The sequence below is a fragment of the Equus przewalskii genome, chromosome 4 (genome assembly GCF_037783145.1).
Source record: "Equus przewalskii isolate Varuska chromosome 4, EquPr2, whole genome shotgun sequence".
NCBI classification, from domain to species: domain Eukaryota; kingdom Metazoa; phylum Chordata; class Mammalia; order Perissodactyla; family Equidae; genus Equus; species Equus przewalskii.
The window spans coordinates 36,954,511-36,976,919 of record NC_091834.1 but is presented as its reverse complement, the minus strand read 5'-3'; the positions used below and the strand labels follow the sequence as shown (position 1 = coordinate 36,976,919).

The 22,409-nt window shown below is 35.5% G+C and overlaps 1 protein-coding gene across 5 annotated transcripts in view; it reads right to left on the bottom strand.

Annotated features, from left to right (window-relative positions):
• The window catches only part of VPS50 (VPS50 subunit of EARP/GARPII complex), a 131,734-nt gene that overhangs the window by 91,904 nt on the left and 17,421 nt on the right, over positions 1–22,409 (bottom strand). For all 5 annotated transcript variants that reach the window (XR_011539032.1, XM_008526147.2, XM_070615661.1 and 2 more), the window contains 7 exons: positions 18,433–18,555; positions 17,224–17,295; positions 15,052–15,105; positions 14,179–14,249; positions 13,346–13,463; positions 13,229–13,264; positions 11,996–12,078 (listed from right to left, as the gene is read on the bottom strand). Coding sequence is in view for 4 of the 5 variants with exons in the window: in XM_008526147.2 (XP_008524369.1) it covers positions 11,996–12,078; positions 13,229–13,264; positions 13,346–13,463; positions 14,179–14,249; positions 15,052–15,105; positions 17,224–17,295; positions 18,433–18,555 (557 nt within the window). In the remaining variant the exon portion in view is untranslated. The remainder of the gene's footprint in view (positions 1–11,995; positions 12,079–13,228; positions 13,265–13,345; positions 13,464–14,178; positions 14,250–15,051; positions 15,106–17,223; positions 17,296–18,432; positions 18,556–22,409) is intronic.

Here is a 22,409-nt window from a genome sequence, read left to right as displayed (position 1 = left end):
CAAAAATGGCAAAATTTTACCATCATTCCTTTAGCCCCGATTTCTACCTTAATAAATAAAACTATAGAGACAGAAAAAGAAGAAGGGAGAATGTTTTAGAGGAAAAAGAATCACACTAGACTCTGGGTCTCCAGGTGCCTTCGCATGAAGAGAGCTAAGCAGAGATAAAGCTACTTCCACTTCTCTATCACAGGGGGCTCAAAAGCTCACCCAAAGCTAAAGCTAGAGACGCAGATACGGAGAGGCAAGAACACTTGGAATAAGAACTAGGTCAGAATCGGTAAACGTATCCTTTCAGGGAATATTTTGGATTTTGAGGAGAAAGAAATATATTTAAACTCATTCATAGGAGAAAGTAATGATTTCTTCAGCTTCAGGACTTTAGTGCTTATTTATAAAATTGTCACAAATCTAGACATTTTTATTACTTCTATTATTTAATGGCTAAAATGACTCTATAGCCCATGTATTAAGGGTTAATGCAAACACGGTAATGTAAATAGCATGAAGATTTTAAATATAAAATCTATAAATCAAACATTTTTATTTTATTAAAAATGCTTTCAAAATCTACAACTGCAGTTTGACAGCAATTTACTACCAATTAAAAACACATATATAAAAATTATCTGATTAAGGAGTGGACATATTAACTGTGCAGCCTTTAAAGAAACCCTTAGCCATCATTAAGAAACATGAATTCAAGCCACTTCAGTCAATTAATCAAAGTATGTTAAAAGGATCTATTCATAAACATTTGGATAAATAAAAGGTATATTATGGCCAAGAAAATTGCTAGTTCTAAGATGGAAAGCTAAAAGCTGTTAAAGGCTATTTGCAAGTTGAATGGAATGAATTAAACAATTTTGGGGGCATTTTTACCATCAGAACATAAAATATTAAAGATAACATATGCATAAACAACTAACTAATAGTATGCTTTTAAACAGCTGATCTAGGACACCCACCTCCAAAAAATGAGTCCTATAAAAGTTGCACATAAATCAAAATTTTGTACAAATTTTACCACATAGAAAGACAAGACGGTACAGAGGTAATCAGCATCTTAATGATCCTTCCTTGGTCTGTTATTAATGAGCCATGTGATTTAAGTCAAATCTCTTATTAATATCTCTGGGCATCAGTTTCCTATAAAAAACTGGGGTTTATCTAAAGGGTTGCTTCCAGCTCTAAAGTTTCAAAATTCTATTATATGCTGAACACCAGTCACCCAATTACCACATCTTTGTAAATGATTCAGTAGAGTGCTACAGCTTCTTGAATAATAACCTCAAGTCAAATTTATACTTGCAACTTTATACTATATGTCCATGGCCCCTGGAAATTCCAGTCTGCTTAGATCAGAGGTCTATTCAGTGGTTTCAATCTACTTACAGCTGGCAGAGGGTTTATCAATGGACCTCAGAGAAAATCTGATTTTCAAACACTTTGAAGCTAAACCAACAACCCTGTGGTACCATGAAGTATCCACATAATCCTTCAAAGCATGAGCAGACTGTAAAAGAACTCCTAAGATCACTCTGGATCTATCCAAACCTCAGTCCTCACTCTGTTCAGAAATCCCTGACCTGACCCAGGACACAGTCATTCACCACAGAGAGAGCTCCAAGTTCACCATTAAGGATACAAAAGATGTTCAAAACATCTCCAAACTTTACGAATTGTAATTCTAGAGCAGAGATCAGGCCCAGGAGCCAAATCTAGCCAACAGCCTATGTTTCTAAATAAAGTCTTATTGGAAGAGAGCCACAAAAACTTGTCTACATATTGTCTATGGCTGCTTTTGAGCTACAAGGGGAGAGGCTGAATAGTTGCAACCGAGACCTTATGGCCCACAAAGCTTAAAATATTTATTTTCTGGCCCCTTAAAGACAAAGTTTGCTGACTCTGTGTTGGAGTTCAGCAGAAAATCTTTTAGTTGGTTAACTAATCCAAGTTAAAACAGGAATATTTCTACATGTGTGTGTTTACATGTGTACTGAATATTTTAACCACAATTGTATAAATGTACTTCATTCATTCATTTACAATTTAGCATCTGTCTTTTCATTTGAGTGAAGCGTTAACTTTTTAGTCTCATATGAGCCAAATCACAAATAAATTTCCTATAATTTCAAGTTTCAATTTCTCTAAGGTGAAGCAGGAACTTAAAGACAAATGCAAAACAATCTGAATGCCAAATCACATTTAATTACCTTATATCCCCCAATTTTTATGAGTTGTCTCATCTACAACAAATTCAAAAGGAAATTTATTTTTAACAATATGTTTAGTTTTTCCAATGTATTCAACTTACTGCCAAAAACTTGTTGCATTTCATTAGTTTATTTGTTTAAACAACATAAATACAGTAACAAACACAACTGGCAGAAACAACAGGTTTAGGAAAAAAACATAATTAACTCTAGTAAGTATATAACCCAACTGCTGGAGAAGAATAATAAAAATCTGCCTACTAACCATGAGCTCCCACTGTATATAATAGCTATCACACGAGTGGACAGTATAGTAGAGTAGTGGTTAAAAGCAACAAGCTCTGCATTCCAACAGACCTAAGTTTAAATCCTGGCTCTGCCACTTGTTTTACAAAACATCCATTTCCTCATCTACAAAATAGAGACAGTAACAACATCTCTAAAGAATATTCTGTGAATACTAAAGAAAACATAAGAAAAATGATTAGTATAGTTCTTCACACATAATAAAGGGCAAAAAACTTCAAATATTATTATCATAGCCATCATCATCACCATGATCATGATTCAATTCTTAAAAGCCAAAAGAACGTTACTAAAATCTAGTTCAGAATTACTGTACAGTCACTGCTGCCTTAGCTAACGGTGCCTAGCTTCTACTCCCACTCTCATAAATGTCAATATTTCCCATTCCTGCAGGGGTATAAAAGTGAGCCATTCACAGCATGAACATCTCTGATGGTCTTTTGTTTGTGAACTCTGTGCTCTTAACTGGCATATTATCCCACAGTCCTACCTGTTATTATAAACTCCTGGAGCACAAATAAATTTCAAAAGCTCCTGGTATAACAAGTAACATAGGATCTCATGCAGGTAAATGTTAAATAATACTTCTTGTTTCATCATCTAGGAGTACAGAGTTTGACATAGATGACTTTTCTAGACAACTAGTGAAATTTTAGAACATCAAGTAAAAAAAGAAAACTCCTAAAAATTTCTAAAGGAAACACATTATTTATGGTGGAACGAGAACAAGAACAGCAACTGACTCTTTGCTACAAAATAGGAGGCTCGAAGACAAATGGGCAATGCCTTCCATTTTCTAAGAAGAAATAACTTTTCTTTCAGTCACGTGTATGGACTAAATGAAGATCATTTCAAAATCTGAAAATTTACCTCCCATATGTCCCATATCAAAAAAAACATTCTCAAAGAGGTAACTCACAAAACAAGACAAAGGAATATACAAAAAAAGGAATATTATAAAGAAATGATAGCAACTGAGTAGGACCTAAAAAAAGTGAAAAATGCTCAACAGAAATAGAAAAAACATTAATGGATTTTGATTTTCATTTAGAGACAAAGGATTACTTTGCCTTTTTTTATAAGTCCAATCATTCTACTCAGTTCGACAGATGATAAAATTTAGAGAATCATAATACAGTAAACACGATTTCTATTAGGCTAATTTTTTTACAAATAACCCATTGAAAAAGGACAGAAGATTATAGTTGCAAAAAGTTATGTTATAAACTTGACAAAGTAAAAAATAATAGTTTCACCAACAAAACTTGGAAGAAGGAGAAGGAAAAAGAAATAAAAGGAAGTATGCCAAATTCCAACCTCTTATTGATATTTTATTAAGGAGAGCAAACAGAGCATCAAAAATCATCTACCATGATAAACCAGGAAAAAGATATTTTAATGTAGTATTTTAAATTACAATGAAATCTACTAGGAAAAAAATTTAAAAGCTGTAAAAGTGGTTTACTCCAAGGAGTAGGAAAGGGAATGCTGGGTGGGGCAGAATATAAAGCCTTTTACCTTTTGTTTAAATATTATGTTTTTGCCACATGTAGATTTTACTTTACATTACTTTTAAATGGTGCTGCGTGGGGTACAGAGGCAAAGAAAAACAAGTTAAAATAAAAGATAAGGCGTGCAGGTGTGCCCAAATAGCATGGCATCAAAAACTTGGCCCAAGCCAACCCTGCAATGAGGACTCTAGCTCTACACATGTGCATGGGTCTGGCTGGGCAGGCCTGGTGACTGGCAGAAACACTCACTGCTCAAACACTACTCCAGGCAGGGTGCCTAGGGTCCCTCCCCTTGCCTGAGCCTAGAGAGAGAGAGAGAGAAGGCACATCTTGCTAGAAAGGAATCAATGGAAATAGGGGAAGAAGTATTTGCACCTAAAAGCTATGTTCATTATTCTATGATTTAAATAAGTTCTACAACCTACAATTTTCATTCAACTGTCAAAATCATATTTTGAGGAAAAAAATATTTTAAAGATTATAAGAAATTAAATACATCTGCCTATGTTAAAGTGCAGTACTCCACAAACTAGTGCTGATGGTATGCAAAGTTTTCAGTGCATGTAATCGTAGGCCTGATACCGGCTCAAAACAAGGTTGACACAAGGGAAGCCATACTGTAGAAAAGAAACCATATTGTAATTTTGAATGACCTCTCATTAACTAACCCAGATATGCTCTGTAGATTTGATGGCCCCTCTCAGCTGCTATAAGTTGATAACTTTATTCCTTTAAGTTCCTTAGGAATGTGATGACCCCCGGGGACAAGGCAGAGAATCTATGCTGATAGCTATCATCAATGACAACTGAAAGATCAGGGTATAGGGCGTTGCTCCCATCTCTGATGCATATCCAGTAAAACAAAAGACTATTAGGAACTAAGACCAGATGTCTGCCCCCACCTGGAGATCAGATGGGGGTCCCACAGGGATTAGGTCTATTTTACAGGGACTGTTAAAATTTCAGTGGTCTATACTTCTTATCCTTCTGGTCAGATACTTGATTTTAAAATGTGCTTTTAGATGTTGTTCCAAAACTGCTGAACAAGGTACAAAAATCCTAATAAGCCAAAATGTCAACCTGAAACCAAGAACAAGAGAATATTTCCCGATGAGTGCTAAACAGTTTCATTCCTCTAACCCAGATCTATGCCCCAATTCAGCAGGAATAACTAGATTGGTTGTCACCCTGAATCCCTCAAGAATGAGGAATGACCAAAGAACAGGTGGAATTGAAAGTGGCAAACAGTTAGCCATTGATGATTAAGTAGCTAGGAACTAGCTTTTTTCCTCTTTGCAATTACCGATTATAGCTTTTAGCTGTTTACCCACCCATTGTTAACTGTGCTATTTAGGCAATATGCTAGGTTCCTATAGATAACATCTCCCTGGAGCCTGGATCACCATGGTAATGGGTGTCTGAGCTGTTTTTCAGGAATTAGAACCCCTTGTCCACTTCTGGCTGGTTGAGACTACCAATCCATCAACTGGGTCGGTGCAGATGGCCAATAAGCAACATTTTGACGTCAAGAGGCTAAAAACTCCACCCTCAGGTCATGCTAATGCCACCATTTTGTGAACATGCGTCCTATGAAGGGGCGTGAAGTCTGACTGTGCTTGTGCAGATCATCAATTTCCTCACCTCCAATCATCTATCTCCACATTCAGACCACCTTGCCTGCGCTACCCCATAAATATCCCTGAGTCTTCATTTTCAGGGAAGCAGATTTGAGACTGATTTTCTTGCTTCCTCACTTGGCTGTCTTGTGATTAAATTCTCTCTCTGCTGCAATCTCATCATCTTGGTGTTTAGCTTTCCAGGCAACGGGCAAAAACCAAACCCGGTTCAGTAACAGCCCCTCCAGGACCAGTTCAACCGACTCCAGCTCTTATTGTCACCCAGGGAAGTCCCTAACACATCTTCCATGTCTAATGCTTTGTTTTTAAGTTGGGCTTGCTTATAGGAACCAAGGCAGAACAATGCCAGGTGGCTAAACGACAGAACTGGGCTAAACCAGAAAGGTCCAAAATGGCGATGGGATGCCACGTGCAAAAGGTGCCATGTGCAAGAAGAGAAGATCTACACATGCCCCAACTGCCCCCACCCCAAGTAATGACAAAGAGACTCCTCCCCCTTCACATCCCATAAGAACCCTGCTCACCTTCTCTTCAGAGAGAAGGTGTTTTAGAGCACAAGCTCTCCCGCCTCCATTCATTGATCAATGAATAACGTTTCTGCTCTGCTATTCCAAACCCAGTATCATTCTACAGGCACAGGCAGCTCTGGGCAAAAGGACTCACTTGTGGGTCACCAGTTCCTTGAGGCTCCATAACAACATAGTGTTTAAGAAAATCAACATAGTGATTAAGAAAAGGGGCACATATATATGGTGACAGATAAAAATTAGATTATTGGTGGTGAGCACAATGCAGTCTATACAGAAACTGATAAATAATAATGTACACCTGAAATTACACAATGTATAAACCCTTATGACCTCAATAAAATATTTCAAAAAAGAAAACAACACATCATTGACAGAATTTAAAGACCTTAATAAATGGGTTATACCAAAAAAAAAAAAAAACACGAATTGCCTTACAGAAAATCTGCAAAGTCATGTAGCCAGGGCATGCACAAAAGAAGAAATCCTGACCCGAAACGACTTCAGAACCAAAGATCCTCCTTCCTTCCTATGGAATCCAAGGACTGGGACACAACTGGAACTCGAAAGTAGGACTCTTATTAAAAGCAAGGGGTCCCTCATTCAGGAAGATCCAGTGTTAAAATTCCTTACCCACCACATCAAAAATGTTTAGAACCCCATCGCAAATGTTTAGAACCCTGTCATAAATGTATAAAACCTTACCATAAATGCTTGAAGCCCACCAACCAAAACCTGTCCCACGAGTGTTTCCACATGCCAGCCTGGTCTCCCTAACCTCTTAAATTTCACCCCAGATCCTGAATCAGGGAGACAGATCTGAGGACTCAGGCAGCCTGTTCTCCTACAGATCAATCTCACAGAATAAAGCTGATCTCTTTTCCCAAAGGCTGATGCCATAATTAATCGGCTTATTTCATGAGCATCAGGTAGAGAACCCCAATTTTGTATAGTAACGTGCATAACCCAGAATGCTCTCAGGTTCACTGAAGTAGTTCCTTTCAAGCAAAACAAAAAATAATATGCAGTTTCAATTTTTAAAAACAACTTTTCTCGGGGTCGGCCCCATAGCCGAGTGGTTAAGTTTGCGTGATCCACTTCAGTGGCCCAGGGTTTCGCTGGTTCGGATCCTGGGCATGGACATGGCACTGCTCATCAGGTCACGTTGAGGCGGCGTCCCATATGTTACAACTAGAAGGACCCACAACTAAAATATACAGCTATGTACTAGGGGGATTTGGGGAGAAAAAGCAGGGAAAAAAAAGATTGGCAACAGTTATTAGGTCAGGTGCCAATCTTTAAAAAATAAAATAACTTTTCTTGAAACTAATTTAGATACACTTCAAGTGAAAAAGAAATTAAATGCTTCATTCAGACATAGTTTAACATAAATGTGCTCTGATTCTTATTCCCAGTAAATCCCAACTATATGACTCTCTGTCCATAAACTCAAGAAATGTCAAATAATGTAAAAATGTTCCCTGTCAGTTATAAAAGTGAACAAAACTGGTAAACACAGTAAATCTCAAGGAAGGTACAAGATACGGAAGAGGTACCAGTTTTCTTTCATTTTTTAATTGCTGGGGATCAGAATTGGCCACCTCGAAATGTGTCTGTTTGGCTTGATTATTTTTAACAACAAAAGACTTTGAAAGAAACTGACCTTTCCCCTAACTGCCTAAAAGAATTTAAGATAGAAGGCCTGTTCCAGGAAGGAGCTAATACCATAAGATAAGTGTAGTGTAATGTATAATCTGTCTCTGGGTCACACTGTCTATAGAGGGCCCAGCAAACACTTGTTTAATAAACATATGCATTTTCATCTCCATGTGAATTGCCTTCCTCCCCTCTGAAGTCCCAAACCACTACCCCCAACATCCTCCTTTGTCTTTAGCTGAAGATGGTATTTATGGTGGGCTTTAGCCATTCTGGCGAGCTACTCCACTTTCCTGGGTTCCTCCCATGCATACATGTTATAAAACCTCATCTGATTTTCTCCTGTTATTCTGACTCACGTCAATTTAATTCTTAGAACAGCCAGAAGCACCTAGAGGGTAGAGGGATTGTCTTCCTCCCCTACACAATCAACTGGGTGCGTCATATTACTTGGTACTTCATGTATTAAACTACGTAGTCATATAATCTGAGACTTACTGGGTATACCACCAATGCTTGTTTATGCAGAAGCAAATTCAGAATCACAAGTCAGCCCTCAGGTGTTCCATGTAATCTACTCCTAAGACCAGAGTCTCTGCCCTCTACCAAAAACTCTATTTCCGATAAATGAGCGATGTGAAAGAAAAAAGGAACATATAATCTACCAAGGAAAAATTAGCAAGTAGATGAGCAGGTATATTATATATATGAACTTGCCTGCAATGTAAAAAAAAAAAAGAAAATATATATATATACACACACACACATATATATATATATATCACACCAGAATCCAGAAATGCTCTGAATCTTAGAGTGGTTCTTTTAAAAAACATTTCAAAAGGAAGTATTTTTCACAATCCTCTAGTCATCAGCAGGAATGAAAATAAATTTAAATGCTAAAGAGAATGAGAGCATAAATTCAGTTGGAAATTAATTACTATTCCTATGATTACCAGAGTGTAAAATGATTTTTCACTCTGATTCACTGAGGTCCAAGCAAAAATTAAATCTTGCTTTGGCTAAATTCCACAACTCCAGGTAAATTAAATGAGTTTTTTAAAGTGTTAATGGATCATGTCTGAACAGGCCCAACTAGAGAGCTCAGGAAAAGGTACAATACTGTGTTTAGAAGATCAGAGGAAAGAGAGAAAAGGAAAGAAAAATAAATGCATAAAATAAAACAGGTGCATCTAATTAATAAAGACAAAAATAAAAGGAAGTTAGAATGAAATTCCTCTCATTTTTATGGACTCAACCTGTCCCACTTATCAACTGACTCTATTGCAATATCCCACAGCACGTTATCTACAAGAAGTAAACAAACTTCTCATGCTCTCCCAACTAGGAGCAAAAGAGTCAAATAAGAGGTGAAGGGAAAAGGCAGGATGATGGTGGCTAGCAAAGGAAGCAGTGCAGGGAAGAGGGGAGAAGAACTGTGGGTGGAGGTGTGTCATCACCACCAAACGATTCCAACTAAGGCTCTGCTCTCTGAGTCACTCTGACATTGCCACTAAATCACCAAGTTAAAAACACAACTCTAATAGTTTTCCTGGGAAACCTAAGGTAAAATCCCATTACAATGAATTCCTTGGGGCATTTTAATGTATCTGTACACATATTCTTACCTATTTTCAGAGAATAAGACAAACTTTTATTATTACATGCATGACTCACATATGCAAATGTAGCATACTTCTTAGATACTGTATTATCTAAAATAAAACAATTATTAATTTGAATCATCATTATAGGTTTTTCAACTTCAAAACTTTTCACTAGGTCAGATAACTGTAGTTACACCTCCCCCACATATCACTACATACATTAATAAAAAAGTACTTAGAAGTCACTTCATGACAATTTTTAAAAGCCCAAATAAGAATTTCTTTCAAAACCATTTTTTATAATTAGTTCTTGTCAAGTAAAATATTTACCTTAGCACAGCTAAAATTTTTAATTAATGCAAAAAATAAAGTGTGTCCATGTCACTTACTCCCTCAATTTCCTGCCACCAAATTTCCACACTTATTCTTTCCTATTATAATAGATGGTGAGCTTGAAAAACTCAATCTCTGCTATAACCCCTACAGTCTTAATACATTATTATATTCTCTATTTTCTTTTCAACCTCTCAGTCTTTCACATCAATTTTCAAATATTCAGGTTTCCCCAGAACTCTCAATTCCACATCTCTCCTCTTTATAAAATATCTTCATCCTACACTTATACTTGAACCAAATCTGTCCCCAACAATGTCAACTCTGACTTCTTTGTTGCTATAAATCCAATAGATTGACATTTCCAGTCCTCATTTTGCTTGACATCTCTGCAACAAACACTTCATCGTGATACCAATAATCTCATATCCACAACCCCTCATATCTTGGCCCTGTTAACTCCTCCTGCTCCTCCTCAGGTCCTCCTTAGTCTTGACCCACGAAGGAGTGTTAGATCCCAATGCTCCTACTGTATGCTCAACTTCCTTCTAAGGCCCATCACACTCGCAGCTACTTCAATCCAAGTCCTTCTTAATAGATGACATACTCTAGAAAACCAGGATTATATTGATTACATTGTGTACAGTTCATCACAATGCAGCCAATTGCAAAGCAAAGCACCTGGCATATAATAAACACTCAGTAAATACATAACTGCCTGAATTATTTTTAGCCAATCATAAATAAGCTTTTTTCACTCTAACAGATTTATCACCACAAAATGAACTAAATGAGTGGTTATGTTTTTTCAGGACCAGAAGCCCTTGTTAGAAATTTGCAAATACAGTTAACATATTAGAGCTATCTCTCTATTCATTCAATCTAAAAAGTATAAATGACATAATGAAGTTTTTAATAGTGACAGTCACTGTCAAAATGGATAATGCCAAAATATTACTGGTACTACCCAACTATGTATTTCCTAATCAAATAAAAAGTGTGCTGCTTCACGCAGACAAAGAGAAAAGATTAGTGGTTACCAAGGGAAAGGGGGGTGGGAGGTGGGCACCTACAATATGACTGACAAACAAAAATGTACAACTGAAATTTCACAAGGTTGTAAACTATCATAATCTCAATAAAAAGTAAAAAAAAAAAAAAGGTGTGTTGCTTCAATATGCATCATCCTAAAGAAAAATACACCATTAATATTCAAATAGCATCTCTAGGGGGTAAAGGTCTAGCCGTTATTCTATACCCAGCAGAGACTCATGATGTAAGAGTATATTAAAAGAAAAAATTTAATGTTTTGATCTCATAATCCTTTGACTTTTCAGATACTCGCAATGAGTATCTACAATATCAGTGCATCATGCTCACTGATCGCCAGAATTTCCATATAGGAGAGACTAAGGGACTATATTCTAGAATAAGTATGAATTTAATTCAAAACTAGGTTTGCTTGGCAAGCACACTATTTTACTTAGGTTGTATGTTTATTTGTGATGTTTTTAGAGGAATGATGGAAATTACACCTGGGGATTAGACCTTACCCGAGGTACTGTCACCGGTAATGCAAAACTTTCATTTTAAGCAGACCAAAAATCCATTAAAGTTAGAACTAACAGCAAAGAATGTAGCAGCCATTTTTACACTGTACATTTTATAAAAAAATCAAACAAAAGATGTAAGACATTAAATACGTAACCACTTAAATATTACAAAGGTGACTATTATATACAGTGAAGTCACACTTAAATGTTGCAAAAGAATTCTTATCACGATGAGCCAAACACTTGTACCATCTGGATCTGAAAAACACACTGCAATAACATTCTCAATATTTATAAGCTGGGCAAAGTTAAGGAGGAAGAATTCCCAAGAGATGCAATGGAGATGTGAACAGATAATTCATTCTTCTCTAGTACTCCATAAAAATGAAATCAATCAGATTGGAAAGAATATGAAAAAAAGAGTTTCAATGAGGTGACAAAAAAGGGCAGAATTAAAAAGTATCTGATCTTTCACACATTAAGAATTGCTATTTATGATTTTATTGTACTTTCCATTTATGAACAAGAATGCTAAACTGGAACACAGCACTTAATATTAATTTTCAGTATTTATTAACATAGTATGTTACACAACTCCTAGACAAAAACTGACAATAGAGTCAGCTTTAAAAACTTTATATCACCTTACCTTATACAACTGTAATGTTTAAAAGTGCTGGCAGCTTTCTGACATTCCAGGCACAACTGAATAGCTCCAGGATAGTCTTCCTCCTTAAGGTAACAATAAAAGTCACTAGACTGGAAACATTTTTCTTAAAGTCCTTGAAAAAAAAATCTCTGTTCATATTCTATCCAAAAGTTACAGAACCAGAAAGTTTTAATTCCTCTTAAATAAGGATTGGAATACCAATGATAGACAAATAACAAAATATAAAGAGACAACTAGCTCCGGGCCTAAAATATATGCACAGAAAAAACATCCTGTTCCCTTGAATACATAGTAACTACCCTCTAAGACCATGACAAGTGAATAAAGCCCATATAGCATTATAAGCTGCTTCACAGGGAAGGTGTTCTTTAACTGTAAATTTATCTTTTCAGTAATGTTTATATAAAATGTTCCAAAACAATATGCATTCTACTTGTAATCAACACACAACAGTTCTACGACCAAGAAATCAATAAATATTTTTAAATAAATAAATTTGGAAAGAAGTGAAATATTCATTAATAGCCTTGCAATATTTTTATCACCTAAATAGTAATTTAATGCCAAATGAATTTTTCATATGGATTTCTCAAACCCTGGTTTAGTAGTAACAGTTTGGAAATAATACAGTGATTATACAGAAAACCGTAAAAAAATTTTCCTTAACCTCATATCTAAATTCAACAAATGCAATTCAAACCACTGGGGATGCTGAGATGCTGACAAAGTACCTACCCGAAGGAGCTCGAGTACTATGGGGAAACACACATATTACAAACACTCATTTTGGTGAACCATAAAACAGAAATAGAGAATGCTGAGAAAGCATCAAAGAGAAAGTAGATGGCTCACTCAGAAGACCAATTAATATATGAGATACCAAACAAACATATGACCTATTCCTGAAATCACTACTATATGTTAGATGAAAAGTTAATTTTATCGCTATTTGAGGGCAAATACTATCAAAAGATAATAAAAGTTAACATTCTCACACTGCTACAAACTAAACATTTCCCTAAATAAATTTTTTCTAAATGGAGTATATGATATCAATAGAAAAATGCTCTAGAGCAAGTACCTTTACATGTCTAAAAATGCTCTTTACACCATATACCAATTTGAGGAAAACGCACGTCTGAATTATTTTCACTATTATCTTTCTATTTAATATCATTAGAATTATGAAATTTCCAAGCCCTGTTAACTTACCTCCAACATTTCACTTAAGCGCACATCTGTTCTTTGCTGAAAAAACAAAAATCAAACGTAAAATCTGTTTCAAACATGAAATTAAGTGTTAATTTTTAAAAAGTAGCCTGTATATACCAATGTTTTTATAGTTCTCAGAGATTTCAGAAGTCCAATCAGCAACTGCCGTTTCCTCTGATTTGCAAGAAGGCCTAAACTAGCTTGAGTAAAACCTTCCTTCGCAATATTCAAGTGTCTGCAAGAGTGAACAATAAATAATTAAATTTTTCTAGTATAATAAGAATACTATTTACACAGAACCATTAGGCAACTAATCAGGCAGTATCCTGGATTACTCTTATAATTGAGAATTGTGACTACTATTTGACAAATATTTGAAAAACTATTTATTAAACGGCTCAATCTAAACCAGCATTACTCAAAGCCTGGTGGGTAGACTAGTGCCAATCCTCAAAGTGTTACTGGGCCACCACAAGAAAAGTACAGAAATTGAAAATACCCATTTAAAAACCCTTACAGCAAAAGCTGACAGAATAATTTTATGCTTGATGAATCTAATAATAAAAAACTGGGACTGTACTTTGTATGTATTTGGTCAGGGGTTTTTTGTATTTCATTTTCCTAGTAATTTTTTTATTGCATTTTACAAAAATAATAGTCTGTAACAAGTTGGAAGTTAAAAAAGAAAAAAAAACTGGTCCTTCACCATAGATAGTTTGAGAAGCACTGATCTAAGCAACATAAAAACAGTAACATTTCTCACCATAACTAGATTTACAGACATTTCCCACACAACTTCTTGGTGTACTTTTTAGGTCATAATATATGTTCAGTTAACGAATGGTACTCTAGAAACCACAGTCACAATAAAAAAATCAATTATCGATGATAGTTTCATGGTTTTTCTTGAAATGTTTTCCAGCTTAAAGACAAAATATCAAATGCAATACCTCCTCCCATTTGTGCAGATAACAGCAGCTAACTGAAGACCTGTCTGCAATGAGGTCACTCTTTCAAGTTCCTATGGAAAGATGAGGCGCAGGTTACTGCTTGAGGCATTTTCATTTTTCTTTCTTATTCATATGGTACTCTAAACAAAATCTTTAGTGGGTTTCAAAGAAAAGCCTGCTTGGAAAACAAAGTAGCAACAAAAATACTGGAACCTGAAAGTTGTTGGTATATTTTTCACAAAATTATTTTAAATAACTACTTCCAACTGATTTTCACAATGACATGTGACAAAATATTTAGTCAGTATTGCTTGTAAGGAAATCTAGACCCAACCTGTTTTAGACGGGTATAAACAAATACTAATAATACATCCATTTAAACGTTTCTACCCAACAAGGGAATCAAGGATATGATAAATATGATTTGTCTGCTAAGATGCTCTGACAATGAATGTCTTCATCTGAACAGTTAGATACTTCAACAGATTTTGAAGTCTCTGATTTTCTGATGAAAAGGTAGATTCGGCTACACAGTCCCAATTTTATCACATTTTAAAGGCAGATTGTTACATCACCATTGAGCAATCATTATTGATGATCTATGAGTTACCAAGTACATAGAAGCAATTTTCATTGGCCCTGCTGAAGTTTGGAAAACCAGATTACTTCAGAATCAGATACAAAAACTCTTTCACTTCTTCAGTTTGGTAAATTCCCCTAAATCAGAGAGAAACACACACACCACCCCTCCCGCCCCAAACAGAGTCAATATGTTGCTAGAGAACTATAGATAAAAGAATAAATTAAAATATTTCAAGTTTCATTCAAACATTTTTAATATTTTACTATTAAAAATAACAAATATTATCCTACCTTTACATAAGCAGGCTGTTTTTCAAGGATTAAATCTGCTACTTTTTTAGAGACCTATAAGAACATGCAATCAAACAAAGGAAATAAAAGAAAAAGTCTCATGCTTCCTACTACATTTTACATATAAAATTTTTGCAAAAATATTCCACAGGACTTCCCAATAACTTCCACAGCAGATACTGGCATGCTATGGCCACACACATTTCTCTGGCTATGAAATTAGTAAAAGAGGTAGAGCACACAGCACAGCAGTCGGTCCGTAACAGAAACTCAATAAATGGTCATTATTACCATTAACAATATGAGTATCATTATCTGACTTAACCAACATGCACAAAAGTGTAACCATTTTTAAGAGTACAGGATTTGCTTTAAAAAGATGTACTTGTGAAGATAAAGAAATGTTTAATCAAGTGAATTTATGGAAACAATATCTGGGAAACAGAGAAAGTCCTTGTACCCTTTAGATCCTTTGTTGCACATAAGAAGACAAATAATAATTTGGTCCTCTACTTCTGAAAAATTGAAAACGCATGTTTTTTGGAGTGCTATGAAGATATCTAAGGTTTTCTTGGTCAATACCACGAATAATGTTAAAGTATGCAAGTTAGAATTACAGTGATTTTGAACATGAGGCTCCCATTTTGCAAGTTCAGGGGCCCCTGCCAGACTACACTACATAGGTACCACATCCAGCACGAAGCCTGGCACACTGAAGGCGTTTAGTGAATGTCTGCACAAGAAACCCAGTTAGCTCCCCTTCCCCAGGCCGACTAAGAACAAAACATTACATGCACCTTCAGCTGTTGCAATAATCCTTTCACATTTTCTTAATCCACTTTGAATTGTACAGATATGTATAGGTTTGCTTACTTATGAATTTGTATATATGTACACAGACAGAAACCGACTTAATTTTACTAAATTGAGTTATTTCAAAAAAACAGACGATGTAAGTATTGTTAGTCTGCACTGTGCCAGGCAGTGTACTAAGCGCTTTTCCTACATTATCTTAATTAGTACTCAGAACAATCTATTAAAATGAGTTACATGCTTCCTCATTTTCCAGATAAGTAATCTTAAACAGAGTAGTAAATCATCCATGACCCCATAGTTAGTTTGTTGCAAGGCCAGGATTCAAGACCAGGTTTACCAAATTCCAAAGGTCAATATGCTACACGGCCCTTCTGATGGGACTCACTCCAAAAGAATACTACCACATCAAGTACACAGATGGAGGAGTACATATTTAAACATGCTGAAACCAAGAGGAGGCAAAAGACGCCACCCTTCACTGAAATCTCTCCAAAAGCACAACATATTTCTACTACCCAACCCTCTAGGGCTCAAGTCCCTTCCCCACACCACTGCTGCTACTCCCTGGGAGATTCCAGCACACACTGAGACCTCTGGTTGTAGCACAAAAGAAAGACAAGTATATCTTCCTTTAGTTGTCAGATGTACTATTAAAAATCATATCTTAAATTCAAATAGATATTTATTTTTATTGCTTTAGTATTAAAAGAAATTAACAAGACAACATACTACCATTATTTAATCCTCTACAGTATAGTCTGAGTTTCATACAAAGAGTTCAGCCTAATGTGAGAAAAATACAGATCCACAGAATTTTGCAGCATTAGAGAAAATGTAGGCTTAACCCATCACTTCACAGATAAAAGAGATTTAGCAAAGCTGACTTGTCCCAATGTCACACAATTAAAAATTGTGTGCGTAAATGTCACACAATTCAGACTTTCTGAATCTTAGCCCTGTATTCTCTTTGGACCTATTTCAACTAGAAGAGGCGGCCTTTTTTTGTGAGATAAGAAAACTCCATGACAAAACCATGGGTAGGGAAGTCATGCATGCATGACAAGGAGCTCACGGTACTTAGTAACCTGAAAAAAAGTTCAAAATTCTTTGATCACGTTTAGGATGCCAGAGACAGAACTCCAGTTCTAGAAGCAAATCTATCAAGGTGATGTGAGGGAAACTGAATAGACATTAAATTTTAATATAAATGTATCATTTGAGTCAAAGTCATGTTAAATAATAAGATTTGTTTAATATGCTAATATATTAATTAAACCATAAAAATCTGTAAACATTACACCTCTCAGCTGTGTTTCATTTACAGTTTTGTCAGAAAGAAATATATTTCCTACTTACTGCAGCTTGTTGTTGTTTCAATTTGTCTCTGTACTCTTCTAATTCTTGCAGATTGAGAACTGGAGGGAGCTTCTAAAAAGAATCCATAAATAAAGAGTAAAAAGTAAATTGTTTAATTTGGTTTCATTTACCTGCATACCTCTGAGTTATGAACTGCAATCTGTGCATAAAAAAGTATCACATCTCATTCCTGTCCATTCCTCTTGTCCTCCCCACTTCCCCCACTAGACCCCAGACACAAAAGCCTACACATCTTTGTTACCCAAACCCTCTCGTGCTCAAGTCCCATCTCTCACCCAGCCCTACTATCTCCACTGCCGCTGCCTCCAACCTCTAGGAAACTCCATGGCCCCTGGGCTGGGAGACACTGCTTCCATGACCTGTAACAGGAGAATGTGAGAAATTCCCTAACCCTAACCTTCCACTCTACCAGCCACAGGTACATCCCCACTAGTCTATGACAGAACCCAAAACGCATTTCCCCTCTGAAATACTATGAATGGTAACTAAGCACTACAGTGTGATAGCGGCAGCTGTTGGAGTACATTCTAGATTATACACTGGCTTTTCGGAAGATACTATGGGAAAGGAACAAAAATGCATACCATTGTATAGATGGGAAACTCCAAGTTAGATTCCAAGTCTCAGTAAATTAATTGATGAAACTTTGGAATGAGCTGGGGACTGACTGACTTTGTATGTACTGGATATAAAATATGCATTCATACAGCATTTGGTTTCATCTAAAACCAAATTTTACTATCCTTGCTTATTTTGAAGTTCCTATAAATCTAAAATGCCAATGTTGTAAACACTGGCATTACGGCATAGGGGTATTTATCATGACCAAACAAGTATGTAAATATACATTCATGATTAAAAGTCTCAGAGCTTTTCTAAACATATATTAGCCAAGAGAAAATAAGATATAAGCAGCATATTAACATATTGTATGCTAACAGTTAAAAACCAAAAATATAGACGTGTTTCCTGGACCAATATTCTACAGCTGCGCTTAATTTTAGGTTTTTAAAAATAATTTCATCTTTGAACAATGCTGACAGTTCACTTAATCACAATATGGTCATCAAAGACCAGTCTTGGTATCAAAATAATGTAACACCTCTAAAAAGCATTCAAGTCTCACTTACAAATTCAATCACTGAACAAAATAGGCTTTAGATAGGTTTTAATGAAATTTTCTTTTACCTCCAGCTCATATTTAACAATATCAAACGAGTCTGTAGAAAAATATACTTGTTCAATACTATTAATTAGTTCTTGTTCAGCTTGAGGGTCAGTAGGCTGTTCTCGAAGTTCTCGGAATTCCTCCTTTAAGAAAAAAAAATCACAATTATAGTACTTGTAGCTGTTATAATTCTATCTGCACAAAAATAAATAACCACAGTCACAAACCTACTGGGAATCATTCTGACCAAGGAGACAAACTGATAGAAAACAGGAAAGTTCATGTAAAATTAGGAAATAGCCAAATAATAAAACCAATCATCTATTAGAGGAAAAAAACTAACCAGTCTGAAGCTTCAGATTTTATTTTCAATTCCTTATGTGCCAACTAACAGTTGGAGAACTTAGACGTTTAACAAAAGGCAAAAACAAAAGTGACTACCTAATATATCTATCATATATATATACCTTACATATGTACACATTTTCATCATTTAACAACACTCTAAAACCCCTCACCACACATAACCAAGGAACAACATCTCAATGACTTTCGAGTCACAATAAGCACTGGAACCCTCAGTCAGCAGCAGACATCCTTCCTTCTGCTGAAAATCTCACTGCTTGGCTAAGAAACACTGCCTCCAGAAAAGGTTCACAAGGTTAACTGTAATTCTACGAGGCTTCCTTCAAAGTGTACTGATACTGCAATTAATGACCTGATTATGAACCTAAAGCTCTGTATTTCATAAAATATTTTCTTTTCTAATGATACAGAATGGGGCCTCTATGGATTTATACAACTAAAAACAGCTTGACAGACAAATCCATACTCCTAATATCAGCATCCTTATCCTACGCAATTTCACTGCATAATTGGATACACCTTCAGTCAACTAGAAATTTCAGTAATTCGGACACCCACTCTCTGCCACACTAATTAATCAAGACATTATTATAGACATACAACAATTTAGTCATACGATTTTTTTATTCAATCTCAAATACATTTAAGTATGCAAAAAGAAACTAGTATTTAAAACCATTTTACAGTCATTAAAATAATACTTAAAAATTCTTAATGAATCATCACTAATTAAATACACAAAAATTATATGGCCAATTAGAGGATATTACTTTCCAAATAGAGATACTCTAGATATTTTATTGCAGAGCATACTTTTCATTTATTAAAAAAATAGCTAGCTTATATATCTTTTAGACTTTATTAACTATAAAATTATCATCTCTTAGTAGATTGAAGCTAAAAGAAAATATTAGAGCAATAAATCTGAAACTCAAGAGAATAGTTAACTATTTAAATATAAGATTCCAATAAATGTAAAAGAGAAGGTAAAGTCATAGAAAAATCAAACCTGCATAATTAAAAGTGCTTGAAAAAGAAAATGCCTTTTCTGTACCAAAACTTAATTTACAAAATACACTAACAAAAAGAGGTCAAAGATACAGCCATCTCCAACTTAGCATGCAATTAGATACTCTGAATACAGTAGGAAATCAGCATCCTAACAATGGGAGTTGTATTCCTGTGGGGGTTTATCCACAACCCACTTATCTGTGCAGCACCCTGGACGACAGTGCTGAGGAACAGACTTGGGTTAACCCCACACCAGTTGAGGAAGGGTTCTCAACTAGCCTGTCCACAGGCAACCTCCTTGCATCCCATGGAAAGGGGAATTGACAGTGAGACATAAAATGGAAAAAAGAGATCAGAAATTCCTGGCAATCTCCCTCCCTAAAAGTTCAGTCATTTGAAATAGCAGTTTAAGATACTGCAAACTGAGGGAGTAAATAAGGCCCAAGTGAGGACATGGCAATGTTGCCTCCCTAGGAATTCCTAGCACCACTAGCAAATGCATGTAGTTGGTACTATTCAAAACAAAAAAAAATTAAAGATGATAAAAATTGCTAAGATTGAAAAACATCAAGTATGGAGCCAAGACAAAAATTCAAAGAGAGTGCAATGAACGAGCACCTTCATCTTAAATGCGTAAATGCCAATGGCGTGTAACTCCATGCTGAAGTTCTCCATGTACTATCTAACTGATTGGCCTAAAGGTAAAGACACTTAGGTTTTAGTTGCAACTCTGCCATTAACCTTGGGCGACTTACTTAGTTTCTCTGTGCCCAGTTTTTTTTTCACCTATAAGGGACACACACAAAATGACATTGAAACAAATATCCAAAGTTATTAAGAATGTCAAAAGGGAAAACATGATTTCATTTATAAATATCTCACAAGTGCACATTTCACAAATGTGATGAATCTATAAAAATAGTACAATCTATATATATATGTAAAAGGTCAAACGCCATTCCTTCCTAGAGAGCTAAGCAATTATACCACAGAGAGCAGACAAACTCATATAATTTCAAAGAACTAACGTGTAACACAACAGTCTAGCCTGGCATAAGGAAAGGACAAGAAAAAGAAACAGAGCACACAAAGTAGAATTCGATCCAAAATAAATACCCAGCACTATATCCCTAGAAAACACCCTCTTTCTTCAGATAACTTAGTGGCTCCCATGTGAAAACATACATCTGAACTCATTCAGACACTCTCTTCGGCCTAGAATAGTGATCAGCGTGTTCCTTTTAATCCCACTGTACTTGTTGGCTCTAAGACTGCTTCTACCTAATCATTCTCTAAATGGTTCATGGCTGTCAGTGCTGCCTGCTCAATCAGATCACACGCTTTTTGAGAACTGAGATATCTCCTTATTCTCCATCATTATGCTCTGTAGTGCCAAAGTACATTGGACATAATAATCACTGATCAAACTAAAATTTACACAGCGAATTGTATTTTAAAAAGGAACATAAGAATAAAAAAAAAGGAAAAGACAATATGTTCTTGCTTTGATAGTCAAAATTTCCACAAACTTTTTTTTTTTTTTAAGATTGGCACCTGCACTAACATCTGTTGCCAATCTTTTTCTTCTTCTTCTTCTTTTTCCCCAAAGCCCCCCTGGTACATAGTTGTATATTCTAGTTGTGAGTGCCTTTGGTTGTGCTCTATAGGACGCCATCTCAGCATGACCTAATAAGCAGTGCCATGTCCACACCCAGGATCCAAACAAGCGAAACCCTGGGCCGCCGAAGCGGAGTGCGCGAACTTCACCACTCGGCCACATGGCCAGCCCCTCCACAAACTCTTAATAAAAGCCTTCTTTCTTCTAACTAGAAATAACAATAAATGTTAGATGATTTTAGGGATATTTTATGCATGTAACTTGGAAAAATACACAGAAATAGCTAGATCGCATTTTCTTAACACAATTATGTGATAGTTTTGCCATTCTATAAACTGGTTTCCTAGGATTAGAGATATACAAAAATACATAATTCTTCACCTAAAACAGAACCAATATATACGTATGAGGCAAAATTTTACATAAACAAAATGAACAAAAGATTTCCTACGAAAAACTTAAAAGGTAAAATCAGGGAACACAATAACAAATGAAAGTCTTCATACCATGTTAAAATATGTGATTTTTTTTTTTAAAGTGACAATAATATTAGATAAACTAAGTTTGGGAATAAAATGTTTCAGTCTTACAGACTGCTATTATATCATTAATACAATTTTTAAAGGATTTTTTATAGTAAATTTTAGGTCTCACAGTAATAATAAATATATATTATCATTAATAGTAGTATAAATGCTCTGTAAAACCTGAAAATCCAAAAATAATTTGTCAACAACTACAGACCATCAAATGTGCTACAACTTTTCAGTTGATGATAATCAACTACACCTAATTACACCTAAAATAAAGAAACAGCACATCAACATCATCCCAGAATTAAAGCTGGCGAAAAACGACAATTCAAGTAATAAATTTAATTGTAAAGGGGATAAAAACAAAACTACAAAAGGCAGAAAAGAACAAATCAACTCTCTCTCCTACACTCTTATCAGGAAATAACCCGCCTACTTTCAAAGCTCTATTACTTGACCTTTCCTGGTC